This window comes from Melopsittacus undulatus, chromosome 3, assembly GCF_012275295.1.
Source record: "Melopsittacus undulatus isolate bMelUnd1 chromosome 3, bMelUnd1.mat.Z, whole genome shotgun sequence".
Classification (NCBI taxonomy): Eukaryota; Metazoa; Chordata; class Aves; order Psittaciformes; family Psittaculidae; genus Melopsittacus; species Melopsittacus undulatus.
The window spans coordinates 97869570-97890053 of NC_047529.1; the positions used below are offsets into that span (position 1 = coordinate 97869570).

The window sequence follows — 20484 nt, forward strand, 5'->3', positions numbered from 1 at the left end:
TTGAAGTTCAGTACTGCTGCTATGTTCACAGGTATTATCTGCTGCATACACTGCTTTAATTTTCCCCACAGAAAGCTAAGCTGGAAGCAAAACTACATCAGACAACAGCAGCGGCGGCGGCAGCAGCATCAGCAGTTGGTCCTGTTCACAACTCTGTGCCTTCTAATCCAGTAGCAGCCCCAGGGTTCTTCATCCATCCTTCAGATGTCATTCCACCCACACCAAAAACAACTCCTCTGTTCATGACTCCACCTTTGACTCCGCCTAACGAGGCAGTTTCTGCTGTTATTAATGCAGAGCTTGCTCAGCTTTTCCCTGGTTCAGTCATTGATCCCCCAACAGTTAACCTTGCAGCACATAACAAAAATACAAACAAGTCCAGGACGGTAATTATTTTTGTTTTTTTTTTTTTGTCAAGGAAACAAAATGCTCTAAGCTGTATCAGGATCTGATTTGTACTTGAGTGCTAGTAAAAATCTGTTGATTTGGATGAGATGTGAAATGTACAGTGCTAAATATAGACTACATGAAAAGGAAGACTTACGAAAGCATGATGGAGTTGTTAATAGTACCTCAGATGGTTTCTTTTAACTGGAGCTAGCTTAACTGTATAAGTAATTATTAATCCTTTGAGCTTAGTAGTTAATGTATTTTCATGGTTCATGCTCAAATGTAACCTTAGCGAGGTGTTGTCAAAATTACACATCTTTAAATCACAAGAGGTTTTCTTAGTCTTTTGAAAAGAGCAGATTATAAATGCATAGGTTTTAATGACTTAATTTTACTGATGTTTTCCCACTCCTCAGAATCCACTTGGATCTGGTCTTGCCCTTGCAATATCTCACGCTTCACATTTTCTTCAACCTCCACCTCATCAGTCAATTATTATAGAGCGAATGCACTCAGGTAAAAACAGAATTCCTAATAACAATTTTGACACATTTTCAAATAAGTGGAATATGTTCCAGAGTGTTGAGTAAGTTGCTCAGCTGCACTCTCACTTGGCTTTTCAAAGAAAAGATATTTCTCAGTTTGTATTTCTGTTGTATCTGGAAATGTAAGTCTTAGTATTCAGTGATGTTTATCAAGGTAAAATTTCTGGGAGCTTAGGGAGTACGTTGGGTCTCTAGACAGAGAACCTGTTCTGCAGTAATGCTTACAAAGTCTAACAACTTCAACCTAGTTGAAGCCAAAATTTCTTTTCAAAGTGTGCAAGCTGTAGCAAGATATTCTGAGATTGTGCAGCTGTTTTTAGCCTGAAATATACACCTTTTGAACAATAGGTAGATAATGGCTTTATTGTCTGAGAAGTAACATCTCTTCGCTGTTTAGCACACACTGGTATTTAGGCCATCCTGTGTTTTTCTGCTAGGAGCAAGAAGATTCGTGACCTTAGATTTTGGAAGACCTATACTGCTGACAGATGTATTGATTCCCACTTGTGGAGATTTGGCTTCTTTGTCAATTGACATCTGGACTTTAGGAGAAGAAGTGGATGGAAGGCGACTGGTAGTGGCTACTGACATTAGCACTCACTCACTTATTCTACATGACTTGTTACCACCCCCAGTTTGCAGGTTTATGAAGGTAAAAGTTAATATAGTCTGCATACTCTTATCTTTTAAACTCTTGATCTTTGGTAATATATGAACTTTCTCTTAAGTTCTTTTTAGACCAAACTTTAGTTGGATGTATTTTTTTTAATTAATTTTTATTTTTCCTGGTTTGATACAATTGTGTTACAGTATAGTTGTGTTCTCTTTCAGATCACTGTTATTGGTCGATACGGTAGCACAAATGCCAGAGCAAAAATCCCGTTAGGATTTTATTATGGCCATACCTATATCTTACCCTTTGAAAATGACTTAAAACTGATGCATGATCCTCTCAGAGAAGGTGAAGCTGCAAATCAGCCAGAAATTGACCAACATTTGGCAATGATGATTGCATTGCAAGAAGACATACAATGCAGGTTAGAAGAATGTACTTCCTGATTATTTGAACTTAAAATACTGAGATATCATAATGTTAAAGATGTATTTTTATTTTTTTCTTCCCACGATAGTCTTCAGACTAAAGAAGACTCTGCCTTTGTTGTAGAGTTATATCAGTGAACATCTTTTATAGTAGTAATAAAAAGATTACAGCGTATTATTGTTTTAACAGTGCATTCAAAATGGACTAGAAGTTGTCTTCTGGCAGGATGACTACAATGTATTGGTATTTGCTGGTATCTATTGAATTGTCTATTGGAATGTTTCCCTTTAGGTACAATTTGGCCTGTCACCGGTTAGAAATCCTTCTGCAGAGTATTGACCTGCCACCACTCAATAGTGCTAACAATGCTCAGTACTTTTTACGAAAGCCAGATAAGGCAGTAGAAGAAGATAGCAGAGTGTTCTCTGCTTACCAGGACTGCATTCAGCTACAGCTTCAACTCAACTTGGCTCACCATGCTGTTCAGAGGCTCAAAGTAGCTTTAGGTGCAAGCAGGAAAACACTGAAGGAGCAGTCTGATCCAAAAGAGTTGATTCAGATGTCATCCACAGAACAGTTACGCACCATCATTAGATACTTACTGGATACCTTGCTTAGTTTGCTTCATTCTTCCAATGGTTAGTATTCTTTGAAGTCTTGATACTTTTGTCATGTTAATAACAACAATTTGCAAGTGTTTCTACTTCTTGATCTATACTTGCCCGCTACAAAGCTTTTGTGCTATGTTCAGATATGTTTTAATGTGATTTTAGTACCTGGTAACATATAGTGCAAAAGTTCACCGGTGGATAACCTGAGCACTTCCTGCTTCTGAAAAGGGAGGATCCTGAAAGAGGATGTTGAGGTCCTTCTCCCTTTTCTGTAGTCCTGGCTGCATATTCCTTTGTTAAAACAATCATCTAATCCCTTTGTGGACTGATTCAGTTTGCTGAAGTAATAAAAGACTGCTCAGGCTGAATATTCGAATTGGTTTTATAGTTAGATGCAGCTTGTGGAAGGATCCATGAGAATTGAAGCCTGTGCAACACCTAGGATAAATTAGACAGTTATAAGTGGGGAGGGGAAGCAGAAATTGCTTGGGGGGTGGGAGGAGTGAGCTGTGTGTGGGGAGTAATAAATCCATTATCTCCACACAGTTTGTGATTATTAATATCTAGTAAGGATTTTTATTTCCTAAACTTGTCATGGAAGGAGTTCTTGGAGAATCAGAATTGAAGTCTGAGTAGGAGTGGTGGGGTTTGTCTTGCTTTGAAAAAATGAAGGCAAAACATCGTTACATTGTCCTGTTGCTGGGCAGCCGTGGCTGTCTTGTAATTTTCTGTGCCAGATTGTTCTTAAGCAAAACTAGGAGTTTTTACTCTGAGTAGACTCTGTGGGAATATGTGCATGGACGTAAAACGATTTGGTTTTGACCAGATGGCCTGGTCTTGATGGGTTACCTGCAAATTGCTGTCTCCCCATGTGTTCCTTCCTCCTTCCCGCTGTGCCAATTAGTCTAATCTTAAAGTGTTTAAAACTTCTACAAACTCTTTCTTCCTATGTTTTGAAGCCATTGTCTCCTTAAACATTGTTGCTTCTTATCTTTTCTTGAAAGGGCACTCTGTTCCTGTGGTTCTGCAAAGTACTTTCCATGCTCAAGCTTGTGAAGAATTATTTAAACATCTGTGTATCAGTGGAACCCCTAAGATACGGTTGCATACTGGCCTTCTGCTTGTTCAGCTCTGTGGAGGAGAAAGATGGTGGGGTCAGTTTCTGTCAAATGTACTGCAAGAATTATACAATTCAGAGCAACTTCTCATATTCCCACAAGACAGGTAAGCTGTAAGTCTATATTGATATGTTACCTTTAAATTACTTCAGTGATTCTGTTGTTCATAACTTAACATTGGAATTGACAAAATATGGCTGAAGGATGCTTACCCATCTCTATTCCACCGATTTAAGAAATAGTCCCCCAAAACACTGCAAATGATGAATGTCTGATTTCAGTTATTTGTTGCACCTGTTTGGTGCTTGCACCACAATTAGTTGCTCTTTTTCCTTACTTAGAGATCTTTGCGTACCTAGCAGGATTTCTCCCTAGTGTCAAAAATTGCCTTCTCCTTTACCAGGCTTAAGTCCACCCTTATTGTAGAAATGCTTTTCTAATGCATTTGGAAGTAGGATTGAGACAGGAAAGCATACTATTAGCATTTAATACAAAGGAGTTCTCTGAGAAAAGAGCAAACAAGCATAGAGCTTGAGCAATGCATGTTAGATGTGCTGATTGTTTCAGGTTATTGATTGAGGTCTTTGATATTCTAAACATTAGCATTTATTTTAATCAAATGTATTTGCTGTTCTGTGGCTTTCTGCCTTATTTGGACAGCAGTATTTATATCTTCATTATTTTTTGAAATTAATTAATTCAATGATATAAGAATATTTAATTCTCTATACCTGATATTTAGTATGTCATATCTCATAGGAAATAAAACAAATGAGATCTTATGTCAGATGTACAAAGTAGAATGCTCTACTGACCTCTTGAGGATGAAAGAGAAAATGTTCACCTTAAAACACTGCATTATCCTTTCAACAATAGACCATGAAATCCAGTTCAGTTGCTGGGCCCATAGTACTGCTTTCAGTGGGTATCTGCTCGTGTCTCAGATGAAAGCCTAGGGAAATGCTGTTCTATAAGGGGTGTTTCACAGTATTACTGGATCTGAAAAAGAAATACAATCTTAAATATGTAAATTTTATTTTTAGGGTCTTCATGTTGCTTTCTTGCATTGGCCAAAGATCGCTTAGCAACAGTGGTGTTTTAGAAAGTTTACTTAATCTCCTGGATAACCTGCTGTCACCACTGCAACCACATTTACCTGTGCACAGAAGAACTGAAGGTAGCCCTCTAATTTGGGAATGTATATTTTCATATGCATTATAAGCTAGAGAATTGAGAGACTAGCTCACAATTTTGTTCATTAAAATAAGAAATTGCTTGGTTACTATATTTCCAAAACACAGTTGTCTTTAAAAGTGTGCTGAAACTTCTTGTTCTTCAGGTGCTAAAAGAGATTCCTCCCCTCACCCCCACTTAAACTTGAGCAAAATCTATTTGGCTGGTTTTAATTCAGCTAGGAATCTTCAAAGTTTTAACTAAGTGGGGGAATATCCAACGTATAAACAACTCCAGTCGCTGTACAAACAACTCCAGTCACTTTTGTGAATAACTTTGGAATTTACAATTTTGGAAATACATGCCATTTCTGCTCTGGAGATCCTTTTCTAACTTTCAAACTTTTGAGGTGAAATGCAGATATGAAGACAAGTTTGTTAGGTGTATCTGTGAGGTTTCTACGAACTACATAGGTTTTTTTATAATCACGAGGAACTTACCTTTTTTTTTTACCCTGAAAAATTACTGAAGTTAAATTCTCTCAACTTGATTTTCTGTCAGTGTTTTCTTAACCACCTGAGGTTGAAGAAAATGCTTGCTTTTGAAAACATCAGACTCTAGGCTACTTCTTTTGTTACGTACATATAGCAGAGCATTGTAGAATATTTGTTGAAAATTCTTAGCCTTGTGAAGTTGGTAAATGCCAGCTGAGACTCTCCTTACTTACTTACCTTGTCTCCTGATGTAAACAAGCCTTCAGCTCATGTCAGAAGCTGTCCTATTACTTCCCATTGGCCTATCTTGTACTTTATCATGGCCATATCCTTCTGTAGTCTCTAACTAATTTGAGCCAAACCCAAGCTTACATCTCCTCTACTTCTGTTTGCACTCTCCCCACAGCTGCCAATTCCTTTCATAGCTCTTGCCTTACTAGTTGTCCTCATGGAGGACTTTAGGAAGCAGAAGTAACTGATACTTCAGAGCTTTATTTGCTGGTCTTCCAGCTTCCTTCCTCCTGGACAGTACAGGTGAGTACTAGGGCATTATTATGTGTGGTGGAAGCATCAGGTGCGGCAGAAGAAATCCCTTCTTGAGAGCTGTCATGAATAATCGAGTATCAAATGAGGGAAACTTAAAGGGGAAAGAGTCAGAAAGGAAAAGGACAATCAGAGCAAGAGGTGAGTGTTGTGGGTAGAGAAAAGTTGTAAGCTTTGAGGCAGAAAGAGGGGAAGGAGTAAGCAAAAGACACTTGGAGGGAGGGAGAGAAACTATTTAAGCGATAAAAGGGAAAGAAATGCACTTATTTAGACAGAAGTATGAAAAGGTATATACTTTACCCTGCAGCAGGCCTCCCTCCTTTTTATTCTCCTAACTTAAAAGGTGACTCGTTTTTATTCTTGCAATTAAGTCTGCCATTCCTGTTCTGCTGCCTGCTCGGGGTGGGTTGCTTTCTGCCAGCGTGGACAGGAAACTGGAATTAAGTCAGAGCCTGTATCCTATTGCTTGGGCAGAGAGCCGCTACATGTGATTCTAGAGAAAGCATTTCTGTGCTTTCATTTTATTGTTTGATCTGGAATTAAAAATAGTGTGAGTTAATTAAAGTTTTTTTGAGGTCAGTGAATGAAAAGTGTAGTATAGTTAAATGTGGCTATCAGCACAGTGCACAGATTTGAAAATGTGCATTTAATCTCCAGTACTGATGACTTACTGTACTGACATGATATACAATTTATGCCATCTGCATAATGGCTGTGATTAAGTGGTCATTAATTGTAGGCTTCTGGTCTTCATTGAGCACTCATGAGTTCACTTCAGAAGTGTACATTTGGATTTACACACAAAGATTTTTCATGCATGATATGCAAGACTAGGGTTTTTTTCTGCCTATACAAAAAAATGCTGCGTTTAATGTGTGTGAGACTGAAATAGGCAATAGCCAGTCCCTGATGCTGCCAGCATGGTTCATGTCGTCTGGACTCAGTCTTGGCTTTCCGACATTTTAATCAAATGGCGACATGAAAATAGCCTATCAAAGGAGTAAGAATAAAGGTATTTGAGTGCATGGTTCTAACTGGTCTTCTTGGAGACCTGATTGGAGGAATTTCATACTAAGGAATGTGAGACATCTAATATATGTGTCTTAATGCAAGCAGCTGCCATTTCACATTTGTTTTTTAGGAAATATAAACATACAATTTTTGGTTATTTCTTCTTTTAAATGCTGCTTAATTTTCAGCTTTAACAGTAGAGGTGAAGCTGTTGACTTCTGACTTCCTCAAACTTAGAAGACTGTGACATGCTTTCCTGCACCTGAGTTCTATACTTAGTATTTGCTTTCTTCCATCATTTGTGGGTGCTCAGACTCATATCCTCATTAAAAAAAGAAAAAGGGTGTGGAATCTTTGTGGCCTAGTCAAATGCTTTTTATGGTTTCTTTAAAATTAGTTTGTTAAGGCTTTAAAACTTCATTAAGACACTCAAATCTGTTTATTTTGAAGGAGTTTTAGACATTCCCATGATCAGCTGGGTTGTAATGCTGGTGTCCAGGCTACTGGATTATGTAGCTACTGTTGAAGATGAAGCAGCCACAGCCAAGAAACCTCTGAATGGAAAGGAGAGGGATCGATTTTTGACAGGTATTTAATGCTTAGCATCAAAACTTGCTTCTATGGGTACTAGTTTGGGAGCTGTGCAAATACTTATATATTCAATTCACATGAAAAATAAGATTTTAAAAACAGATATTGTGATCATTTTATTTGCACTGTTGTCTGCTTCCCCCTTCTTAGAAACATAATCTTTCATTATTTTAAATGAAAAATGCAATATTGATTTTAGTTTGTGAAATGCTTGTATATTATCCTGTGACTCCATGATGAAGCAATTTAGATTACGCCATATTGAGACAGTTTGTATTGTGAGAAAGTGACTTCATAACCACTTTTGTATTTGCCATGGTGTTTGTAGCCAGTATTTCTAAATGCATTTTTTGTCTCCTTATTCTTGTTACTATTGAAGTGAATTAACAGTGGTTTTCTTTGAACATCTTTTCGAAAGATTAAAACTGTAAAGCCTTTGTGTTATGGAAGCTGTTTTGGTATTTTTATTAGTTATGACAGTCTTGCTTTTCCACCCTTATATGTTTTTAAAATAGCAAAAACAAGATGGTACCACTGGATTTTAAAATAAAACAAAAACATTACCATCAGTGATGACAGTTGCATATCTAGTTAGATTTTTCTTGTTTCTTTAGCATTTAGTGTACACACGTGCTAACCATTTCTGCAATGTAAATTCTTTTCTTTGGAGTTAAGTGAAATTTAATAATACAGATTTTTTTTTTCTTATTTCCATTAGGAAACCAGTGGAGTTTTATAAATAATAGCCTTCACACTCAGAGTCTGAGCAGATCTACTAAAGGCAACAGTATCCTAGACAGAGTGTATTCCCGAAAGATCAGAAAACAGCTTGTGCATCATAAACAGGTGACTTCCAGCATGGTAGTGGCTATTTTCACACATTTGTATCTCATTTCTTTGACCAGCTTTGGCCCTGAGACTCATTCAGCCTTGCTTTTGCATAGGTCTGGTTCTGTAGCTAAAGGCTGCCTAACTTCTTTGATGTTTGTCTCAAACCATGGGGCATGGGGTCTGCTGGAAGAACTGATTTTTGAATGTACTGTTGCACTCTGTGGCTCATATTCGACAATAAATTGAACTTTCTAGATAGATCTGTGTGCACCTGAGTGCAAGCACCTAAGCTGTAATTTTAAAGTATTTTAAAAGCTCAAGTTACAATTTGAACTGAAGATTGCTATCATATGAACATACTGATCCTTTTAACATCTTATTGCTTAAATTTTCATTTTTTCCTATTAACATTTTCTTTTAGCAACTTAACTTATTAAAAGCAAAACAGAAGGCTTTGGTGGAACAGATGGAAAAAGAGAAAATACAAAGCAACAAAGGATCATCATACAAACTTTTAGTAGAACAGGCAAAACTAAAGCAGGCTACTTCAAAGGTACGATGCTCTGAAACTGTAACTGACTTCCTGTCCTTTGTGTGAAAAGACCTGTTCCTGCAAAGTCATTTTTGTCCTTTGTTGACCTTATTTTAAACAGCTGTTTCATCCTGGCTGCTATCAAGTATATTGTGATGCTGAAAACAGCAGCCATCTGGAAATTTCTTGCATTGTGAAAGACAGTTCATCATTCTACAAGGGTTTTGTAGATAGTTATGGCCAAAATCACCAATAATCTTGTACCTTTGAAAGTGCCAGTCATATCTTTAAACTTGGATAACATACACCAATAGACATAGAATCATAGAACAGTTAGGGTTGGAATGGACCTTAAGATCATCTAGTTCCAACCCCCCTGCCATGGGAAGGGACACCTCACACTAAAGCATGCCATGCAAGGCTTCATCCAACCTGGCCTTGAGCACTGCCACAGATGCAGCATTCATAACCTCCCTGGGCAACCCATTCCAGTGCCTCACCACCCTTACAGTAAAGAACTTCTTCCTTATATCCAATCTAAACTTCCCCTGTTTAAGTTCTAACCTTGTTACCCCTTGTCCTGTCACTACAGTCCCTCATGAATAGTCCCTCCCTCACATCCTTATATGCCCCCTTCAGATACTGGGAGGATGCTCTGAGGTCTCCACACATCCTTCTCTTCTCTGAACACCCCCAACTCTCTCAGCCTGTCTTCATACAGGAGGTGCTCCAGTCCCCTGATCATCCTTGTGGCCCTCCGCTGGACTTGCTCCAACAACTCTATGTCCTTACGTTGAGGACACCACAACTGCACACAATACTCCAAGTGAGGTCTCCTGAGAGCAGAGTAGAGAGGCAGGATCACCTCCTTTGCCCTGCTGGTCACACTCCTTTTGATGCAGCCCAAGATAAGGTTGGCTTCCTGGACTGCAAGCGCACACTGAAGCTGGCTCATGTTCATTTTCTCATCAACCAACACCCCCAATCCTTGAAAAAAACATGTAAAATAGCATTTTATATGGCTGACTTTTATGCATGATACTCGTCTGGATTATCTTCTGGTTGAGTAATCAGAAAATAATCATGCTAATGATTGTCTCCCCAAACTGATAAATGTGACTTTTGTGAATGCTTTCTGAACTTTCTCAGAAGGTTCTTAGCTCCCTAAAACTACATATAATGCAAGTTGTGGCATCTTGCAGTAAGCCCCAGATAGTGGGAGTGGACATGGTAGTTAAAGAGTTACTTTGATTATGAGATGAAGTGCTGAAATGTAGGGATTACTGGTGATGGCAACATGGACTTTGCAGGGAACACAAAAAAAAAAAAGGGTGTAAACCTTTCTAGCTACCAAACTTTAAATATTTACTCTCTAGTTCCAGAATTGCTGATGCCTGTTAAGATGACTGAAAGAAGGCCTGCAGAAATTGATTCTAGAATGTTACTCTTACAAGCAGTCTAAAGGGAAATCTTAGAACTTCCTGTAATTATGAAAAATTAAAACATACAAGCACAAAAAAACCAACAACAAAATTTAAACACTAGCATAAAAATAAATCTGTAAGTTTTCACTAACTTTGCTTGTCATGAGCTGTTCTTTCCTGCACTATCTTCTGCTTTATTCCAGCAGGTTATAGGAAGGGGGCTACTCCACTGTTGGCCCACTGGAAACATCTTTAAACCAGTCACTGGCTGAAATAATGCTATCCAGCTATTTAAGTTTCACTTTATAGCACCCATTTTGCATCAGAAAAGCATGTAGAACTAAAGAGTTTTCCCTTACACTATCTTAACATCTATGGTATTATTTGATAGTTGCATTTCATGCATTTTTAACTATTTTGCCTACTAATCACTTCCGGTTATGACAAGTGAGTAACTTAAAATATTTATTGCATTTAGGAGAAAGCTGAAACCTGTGTGTTAGTAAATAGTCCTTTCTTTGGTCTGCTTCAGTAGACTCACTACTTAAGTGAGATTGTAAGAGTTGTTTGTACTAATTTTAGACTGCTTGTGTAGCTGATAGAATGATCTGAGCTGCTAAATGTGTGCCGTTGGTGGATGGGGGGATTAATCAAAGCACCTTCTTTCCTCTGTTGAATACATAGACCCTCTGTCAAAAAAAATTGTAGTTTAGAGCCTGATAAAGTATTAGACTGGTTCAGTTTATGGTGGCTAATGGGCACTTTGTACCCTGGAAAGTATTAAGAAAGTTAGAACTTATTGATAAATTACTTAACATGAAAAAAAAGTCAGCATTCTTGTAAATTTCCAGATTAGCAATTTTTATATGTAGTTTGCTCCATGGTGACCATAGCTTTATGTGCAGGTGTGGAAATAAGAAGCAAACTTCTAAAATACATATTCTCAATGTGTTTTATGTCAAAAGATAAAGGCTTAATTGGCATTTGTCCTGAACTGGTTTTCATATGAGACTGTCACCCAAGATAACATGCTGCCAGAATGAATTTCTGCCAGTAAAGCTTTAATCCTATTGCAGATTCTCATATATTCTTACTCTCTCTCCCTCTCTCTTTTTTTTTTTTTTAAAAAAAAAAGTTCTGCAGTTCTGGTATTACTGTCTCAGATTTTCACTGGGAAAAGATTTAGAGCTTAGTTTGAAAATGTAGCTGTTTTCTCAAATTTTATTTCTGCAGCACTTCAAGGACTTAATACGCCTACGTCGGACTGCAGAATGGCCTCGTTCTACTTTAGATACAGAAGTATCAACAGCAAAGGAAACTCCAGAAATTGAACCACTTCCATTTACATTGGCACATGAACGTTGCATTTCAGTAGTGCAGAAGCTGGCACTCTTTCTCTTGTCCATGGACTTTACTTGTCACGCAGATTTACTTCTGTTTGTTTGTAAGGTAAACAGACTATGGAACATCACTTTGTAGTTGTAATGGACACTCCATTGCTTTAGCTTTCTATTACTGCTTTTTTGCAGGCTTGGTGGTAAAAATTTAGCTGCAGCATTAGAACTTCTAATAACCTCTGGTGAGGTAGTGCCTCTGATCTGTCACCTTTTGTGTGACTTAGTATATGATGGCTTCAAAACTGCGCAGACATAATAACTGAAAAATATTTTCATATAAGTACACTTGTAAAATTATGAAACCGAAGCTAGTAAAAATACTTCATTTGCTTCTATACAAAAGGTAACAATCATAAAATTTAAAGCTACTACATATTTTCAGTGTTAAATATGAATAGGCATATATTTCTTTTTCTTACAGGTTCTTGCTAGAATTGCCAATGCTACAAGACCAACAATTCATTTATGTGAGATTGTAAATGAGACTCAGTTGGAAAGATTATTGCTGCTTCTTGTTGGAACTGACTTTAACAGAGGAGACATCTCTTGGGGAGGAGCATGGGCTCAGTACTCTTTGACTTGTATGCTGCAGGATATTCTAGCAGGTTTAGTTTATGTTTATATTTTTCAGAATGTACATTACACTTGAATCTTTCTTCCTTCAATGTTTTTAGGGGTTTTTATTATTATGTTAGAATCTGCTGACACTGTCAAGATAGGGGAAAAAAAGGAAACAAAAAAAACCCCAACCAAAAACAACAATCAAAATAAAACCACCATGATATTGAGATTAGTGTGTAAAGAATGTGATTTAAAACAGTTACCATCAATCCTGAATTGGTAACTTGTGCATTGCAAAGTTAATGTTCATACAGCCCTGATTACGTGAAGATTATTCAGAACTCCTCCGTTTGAGGAAGTAGCGCTTAGAGAACTTAGAGTTAGGTGAAGAAAAAAAGAATGTTGGTCTAGACTGTGGTGTTGGCTGTGGTGTTAATTTGTAACTGAAATTGGTTGTCTGCTTAATCTAATACGTAGGAGAGTTGTTGGCGCCTATAGCAGCTGAAGCTATGGAAGAAAGTGCTTTGGGAGAAGATGCTGGAGCTTCGGCTGGGGATTCTGATGACTCTCTCCAACAGTCCACAGTTCAGTTAGTGGAGACAATAGATGAACCTTTGACCCATGACATCACAGGTAGATTATTCCATGACCCTGATGTGTATATGTATACTGGAAAAAGTGAGGGGAAAAAAAAATAAAACAACCCACGAACTTTGCTGTTATTCTTCTATCAGAGTGTCAGTAAACAATTTTTGGTGACAGGATCATAGAATCGTAGAATAGTGTTGGAAAGGACCTTAAGCTCATCTAGTTCCAACCCCCCTGCCATGGGCAGGGACATGATAGGTTTCTGAAAATGTAGGCAGACTGTGAGCAATTCCACTTAATTTTACATCTAATCAGGAAAAAACAGTTATTTTTCTGATTATTTAAAATAGGCAACTTGATTGCATTCATTAACATTTTCCACTAAGAGTTGTAATATTAAAAGCCTTAAAATTATCTGTTAAGTATAATTTTTTTTTTTAATAATTTGTACTTGGTAATATTCATACTGTTTTAATCATTCAAAGGTGCTCCACCTCTGTCATCTTTGGAAAAAGATAAGGACATTGATCTTGAATTACTGCAAGACCTGATGGAAGTTGATATTGATCCTTTGGATATTGATTTAGAGAAAGATCCTCTTGCAGCCAAAGTCTTCAAGGTATGATACACCTGCATTTTCAGGATAACGTTTACAGGGGAAATAGTGAAATCCTTTCTCTTTGCCCTTCTATGTTAGTGATATTTGATCTCTTAGACCTTCTTTTAGCCTATTACAAAGGTTTAATGTAGAGTGACAAGAAAGAACCTAAAGATTGTGCTGCTGTCTTAGACATATTCATATCTCAGTTGACTACAAACCATTTTGCTTTTGCATGAAGTTACGTACATAAGCAAGAGAGGTTCTGAGTTAACTCATACTTCACATGTTAAAAGCAGCAAAAGCATAATATAAAAGAAAAATAAGGTTTCTTCTTTTTTTTTTTTTTAAGAGAGTGCCATTTGCTTCTGCAATTGATCTTTACAGTTAATACTGCTAGTATTGTGTTTAAAAAGGTAAGTCAGCAGTAAGTAGCGGTCAGACCAGCTTCAGACCATGACATGAAGCAGCTGACTTCAAAACTTAATTCACTATAGAACAAGAAAATTAAGTGCTTTTATACTCTGATGTACTAAACATATAGAGGTAGTAGAGTTGCGTTTAGATGTAATAGTATATTCTCAAGGTATACTTAAAAAGAGATGTGGTTGTAAAGAAACACAACTGTTCATAAGAAAATGTTGTTTCTTTTCTCTGTCCATAAGGATGATGCTTTCATTTGGAGTTTTCCCACTCCTCTCAATATTGACTTATATCTTCAGCCTCATTTGAATTAACCTAAATTATTTTTCTCACCATTTGCTCAGACAACACTATTTTTTTCTATATTCCTTCACATGTCCTTCCACTGTTTACCTATCATGTAAAGATTTCCTTTAAATTGCACCCTACCAAAAATTCTACTTTTGCTTAACTTTTCCGTTGCTGATGTTTTCTTCGTTTAGTCTATTTTTTCATGTGGTAGTACTCTTTAGTCCACTTCATCCACACATATCTTCATGATCTCATCTTGTTACAGCTGATATTGGATCTTGTCATTAAAGACAGGCATACACAAATTGCCTTAATAGTCTTACTTGAGTTTTTGTTTTTGTGGTCCATATGCTTTCTTAGCTTCTTAAATTGACATATGAGTGGAGATTATTCAGTTCTTTCTCTTGCAGACCCCACTACACAAATAATCTCTGAGCCTCCTTGATGCTTCAAGCTACTTTAATAGTACAGTTAATGCTATAGTATTCTTTCTTAGATAGCTTATTCAAAATATTTGTCTACACTTCCAAATTTACAAAATGGTATGAATGTGAGAATAAAAATTGCTGATAATTGGCTTCTTTAGTCTTTCAGATAGCTAACTGCATTGCTGGATTTTGACATTCAGTATCTTACACTGCAATAAAAATGGAAACAAAATTTTATAAAGCTATTGCATCTAATCTTCTGGTTTTAATTTTTTGTAACTTCAGGGTTTGTCATTACAAATTTTATCCTTTTACTTGGGCAGTCTAAAGAGTTGCTGTTTATTTTTTTTCTTTGTTTTTTTGTTTGGTTTTTAAGCCTATAAGCAGCACCTGGTATGATTACTGGGGTGCTGATTACGGCACCTACAATTACAATCCTTACATTGGAGGTGTTGGAATCCCAGTTGCAAAACCACCAGTAACTACAGAGAAAAATGGATCACAAACTGTGAGCGTATCAGTGTCTCAAGGTAAGTAATGAACTGAAGTTCTGTTCAGGATTCCTTTTCTGAGATACTGTATTTGACACTTTTTCAAATCAAATGATGTAAACAACCTATGTGTATTAAATGGGAAGAAGTAACTTTTCTATATGCCACAGTTTTTTCTGTGGTAGCTCAGAAAATATTATGTGAAGTTTCTATTTAAATGAGCCTAATACAGCAGAAAATCCTATTTTCTAGCATTTTTGAATTCACTTATAGACAAGTTTAAATCTTTCCTGTTTTCTTAGGAAATTTGGGAAGCTCTTTTCTAGTTGGCTGATAGTTTGGATAATTGGTTCTAGCCTAAAGAATGAGGTGGCACACTTGTTTAATACGGAGTTGATAGGTCTTTCCCTTGCCACACTGGGGAAAACCAGCTTTTTAGTTCTTGGTTGAGAGCTGTTACTTCATTAAAAGTAGGCTTATCACACATGATTAAATGTGCATATGTTTATTATTGTGACTGTGAAAAGAAATATATGTATGCATCACAGAAATTTAGTATTTGATTAATTGTATATTTTATTCCTGTAAGAATCTTCAGTTTGGAGTGTTTCTATGTTCTGCTTCCATCACATATTAAAGTGAATCTTCCTGTTACCGATTCTGAGGGTTGTTTGGTTTGGGGTTTTTTATCTGTTTAATATGTACTGTATAGCTATATTGCTTGCACAGGAAGTAACTGATTATAAATGTCTCTGATATAACTCAGTTTTACCCTGTTTGTTGCCTTGTGTAGCTTTAGATGCACGTCTAGAAGTTGGCCTTGAACAGCAGGCTGAGCTGATGCTGAAAATGATGTCCACCCTGGAGGCTGATTCCATTCTACAAGCATTAACAAACACATCTCCTACATGTAACTACATGTTCTAAAATCATTTTCTTCACATAATGACCATGATGCTTTGAAATCTGAAACTAATTTTTTCTGCAGTCACTTAGCAGCATGGAAAAGGTTATATTTTGAATTTTCTTGTTTGGCTGCATTAGAGATTTTTTTCCATCAGATTTTTGAGTTATGTGTGTGCATGTATCTAAAACATTTTGTGAAACTGGTCAAGTATGCTGGATTTCTTTGAAAGTACATTGCACTATAGTGCAGGAATTGTTTTTATTTTCTGATCTAGGTGTGAGTGAGCATTAAATTTCCTGGTTTTGTGAACTTCATTCATTGTGATATTTCAGATGTTTGAAAACTACTTTGCACTTGACAGTTTCACCTGTTTAATGATGAAAGTGAATATATTTTAATACAGTTTTAAACTCAGCTGTTCAGTAAGCTTTATGTTACAAGCTTTATGTTACAAAAACACACGTGATGCCAGTTTACTTCTGAACATATTTTCAGTGAGTTGCACTGCCTGTCTTATTAAGGTGTGCTTTCTTATAGCTGTTCTGGGTACCTTAATATACATGCAGTCATTAGTTGAATATCTGATAATTGAGTAGGTTTAGTGATGTCCTCAGCTTTTATTCTCTAGAAGGTTATTATTGATTGCAATAGTTTTACCATAATGCAAGGAAGAGATGTTATGGTTGTTTGTTTTACCATTGTGTTACCAAGACTCTCCTATAATACATGTTTATTGTGAAAAAGTATTTGTTTGGGGGTCTTTTTTCAAGCATTTTTTGTGAAAGTGAAGTTGTCTGATATTCAAGTATACCTTTCGTAATATGGTAGCCAGTAGTCCAGCTCAGCTGAACACTACATTGAACGTCTTTTTGTAAATTATGAGTGTCTTTCCCTTAAGTATAAAATGCAAGGAAATAAACATGAAATTACTTTTAGTAACTTATGCAAAATAGTTCATGGGAGGATGGCACTTCTTGTTTTGTTTTTTTAGTAACCCAGTCTCCTAGTGGAACAGATGATTCATTGCTAAGAGGATTACATGCTGCTAATCAGAACTCTCAGTTGGTTGTACAGTTGTCATCTATACCTATGCTGAGTGCATGCTTCAACAAACTCTTTTCCATGCTGCAGGTCCACCATGTTCAGGTATAGAATTATGAACTTTGAAATATTTTTATAGTATTTCTCGCTAAATTAGAAAGTTGTTTTTGGATACATCTTAATAATTAGAATTCAAGTAACCTGTTACATTATGTGCTTCATTGCTTGTGAAGCTGTCATGGACAACAGTACCAATAATGTAGTAGACAAGCTGCTGGAAGGTTTTATTAAATAGGATATTTCTTGTTACAGTGAAAGTAAGTTTGTGGGTTCACTGAAAGATAATAGTTAGCTTATTAGTGAAGATTGTCACTTAGTATTCAGTCTCCCATCTGTGGACATTTTAAAAACCCAGCTGGATAAATCCCAAGCAACCTAGTCTTGCTATATTCTTTGGACCTTCTTTGAGCAGAAGATTGACTTGGATAACATTCAGAGATTCTTTCCAACCTGAATTATTTAGTAATCCTAAATGTTAAAAGTGTCTTTTGGGAAGTCATTGGTTTAGCAACACTTTTTTGATACATACGAAGGAACACCATGTGTGCTATATAAGTGATGAGGTGCCTGCCTGCCTGTTCATATTTTAATTGGGTGGCTGACCCGTTCCTCAGTAGTTCTGTAAATACCTCATCCAAAATACAGTTTGTGATGTAAAGGACCTTGATGCTCCCCCAAAATACCTGAGTAGTTATTTTCCTCAAGGTAGTTTTTCAGGGAGCATCAGTGTGTCCATGGTAGTAAAGGAAAGTTTCCCAGTAGTTAAATTGGCCTTTTGAATAATTTTGGTTGAGTGGTAAACATAGCTTGACTATATTGAGACATTCCAAAAGCTTAGATGCAAACCAAGGTTACAAGTATAAGGTTCTGATACACGCTGCTCAGAAATGTCTGTAAAGCTGCTTTTTTTTTTTCTTAACATAAGTTTGAATAAACTTCTTAAGAAAAACTTAACTGTATTTAGAGAATGTAATTACAAAAACATAGCAGATGGATTATCTATGTTGATTCTATGCTGAATTTGCCTTGAATATTATGGTTATGAGTCTTCAAATCCATCAAATTCAGTAAAGGAGAGTGTGTGTGTGTATTATCAGTGAAACAGTAGCAGCTGAGAATGTAGATAAGGCTTTTGAAATCAAAACATATACATGTTATACATTTTTCCAGAACTCTGTAGAGTGTAATTTTGGTCTGATAGTGGGTTTTCCCTCCCCCCACCCCCCCCCTTTTTTTTTTTTCCAGCTTGAATCCCTTTTACAGTTATGGCTCACATTAAGCCTGAATTCCAGCTCCTCTGGAAGTAAAGATAGTGGCACAGATATTTTCCTTTATAACGCTAATCGAATACCTGTCATTTCCTTGAACCAAGGTAAAATACATTAAATATGGGAAATTAATTTTCAGGAACTGTAAGATACGCTTGTTGGGGTTTTGGGTTGCTGTTTTTTTAATTAGTCAGTTTTTACAGTAAATATTCTTGATAAGATCGGTGTTAGGATAACCATGGTGTTCTTCTTAAAGAGCCTTTGGGCTCATTATTTTCTTAACATGAAAAATGTGTGACTAGTTGTAACTGAGAAGATGAATTTGCTTAATCTCCTCAGAAATTAAAGTCTAACATTTGTGGGGTTTAACTCATCATTGCACTGAGGAGGGATTTTTAAAATACATGTCTTAGTCTAAGGTGAACTGTGCACCTGTATGCACTTCTCTGACTTACCAAATGGGTTAGAGGAGGTGGGGAAACCCTATTACTTTCTGACATCAAATTACTATGGTAGTACAAAGATATGAAGAATTTGGTTTTTTCTATTACACAGTTAAGAATCTGTGGGTCTCTTCTGGTTATAGTTCAAAACATTAATGCCTGCTATAACAAACCTGTTAAACTGACTTCCATGAGAGCATTTTGGAAGTAATTTCTTTGATTCATTTGCTCTGAGATGGCAGGGTGTGGGCACTGTAATAAATTCTGTGGGACAGCATCTGAAGTGTTGGTGAGGCGTCCTGGAACAATAGTTGACAAAACAAAATAAATTCAAGAGGAGTAACAATAATAATAATAATAATAAACATAGCACCTTACAGTAAAAATAAGAAATATATAGTAATACGCTGAAGACAAAAGCTTGAACAACATGTTTTTCTTGACAGCTTCAGTAACTAGCTTCCTGTCAGTTTTGGCTTGGTATCCGAATACCTTACTCCGGACATGGTGCCTTGTGCTTCATAGCCTAACTCTCATGACAAATATGCAGCTTAATGGTAAGTTTTGTCCTGTCTTTCCTTCTCTCCCCTCCTCATGCTTGGAGTGTAGGGAAGATTCTTTGCGCAACTGTCATATGCTAGGGCAGGTCAGTTCATGGTCAGAAAATCTTATTTTGTTATTCCATTACTTGCTGATAAATCTATTCAGAATGAGAGCTCAGGCTGTGTAACTTCTGTGCTTCAGAAATTCTTACCTGAGAAGTGCAAGATATTTTTCAGGGATCAATTCAGTACCCCGACCATTTCTTTTCAGAGAAATGACCTTACTTGGTTACATGATCCAGGGACAAATTGGGCAAGGATGGTATTTAAAAATCAGTATTTGATGGGTGACATCATTTAATGTCATTTAAAGGAAGGTGGGCAGAAGCAAATCTACAACGATAATGATACGTGGCTAGGAAAATTTCTCAGAGGTACAGCTGCTCTCAAGTAAACAGCCGTCATGTGTCAAGTCATTCTCAAAGTGCATTTACTCATCTGTTCCTTGAGCAAGAACTAATGTTTTCCTCACATGCCCTTTGCTTCTGTTATTGTTGTCACTGGAAATACTGTTGGAGAGCAGTGTTTTGAACATAAATGCTACCTGACAGAGCTAGAATGCCAAACAAACCCCTTTAAACTATAAATATAATGTACTAAAAAAAGGGGGAGGTGTGCTTTATATTGTAGTGATATCTTTTGCTGTTAAATATAAAATATTGAAAATAAAATAACCTAAGTTTTGTCTATATATTTTTAAATTAATTCGGATATTCAGTACTTATGGGCAAACTCAAGTGACATCTTGTTCAAAACTGAAGCTGTACACGAAGTTTGAATGCAGCAGTTACATTGAAACAATGGCAAGTTACAGAAAATTGAAAAACAGAATAACCAAATTCAGGTTAACTTCCAAATTTGATTAGTTGTCAGCTGCAGCTGAATGTATGTTAGTGATAGTGATTTGTCTTAAATTTCAAAATCGTTTATAAGGAACTTAAAATTAAAAAAAAAGCTGTAAATCAAAAGGCAGTAATGTTACAGGTCTAAGTATATGTGCAAGAGCTAGAGCTTGCCATATTCTTAGAGACCTGAGTATCATTTTCGGTTTTAACTTGTATTGTGATATGCTCAGGAACAC

The 20484-nt window shown here is 36.6% G+C and overlaps 1 protein-coding gene across 1 annotated transcript in view; it reads left to right on the plus strand.

Moving 5' to 3' along the window:
* BIRC6 (baculoviral IAP repeat containing 6) overlaps positions 1-20484 on the plus strand; it is a 169147-nt gene that overhangs the window by 54076 nt on the left and 94587 nt on the right. The window contains exons 25-43 of the mRNA XM_034060268.1: positions 72-386; positions 807-906; positions 1373-1587; positions 1767-1972; positions 2269-2615; positions 3593-3812; positions 4750-4883; positions 7378-7515; positions 8237-8364; positions 8771-8902; positions 11539-11754; positions 12124-12307; positions 12741-12896; positions 13337-13470; positions 14968-15121; positions 15876-15992; positions 16981-17135; positions 18336-18462; positions 19248-19358. Of these exons, the coding sequence (XP_033916159.1) occupies positions 72-386; positions 807-906; positions 1373-1587; positions 1767-1972; positions 2269-2615; positions 3593-3812; positions 4750-4883; positions 7378-7515; positions 8237-8364; positions 8771-8902; positions 11539-11754; positions 12124-12307; positions 12741-12896; positions 13337-13470; positions 14968-15121; positions 15876-15992; positions 16981-17135; positions 18336-18462; positions 19248-19358 (3289 nt within the window). The remainder of the gene's footprint in view (positions 1-71; positions 387-806; positions 907-1372; positions 1588-1766; positions 1973-2268; positions 2616-3592; positions 3813-4749; positions 4884-7377; positions 7516-8236; positions 8365-8770; positions 8903-11538; positions 11755-12123; positions 12308-12740; positions 12897-13336; positions 13471-14967; positions 15122-15875; positions 15993-16980; positions 17136-18335; positions 18463-19247; positions 19359-20484) is intronic.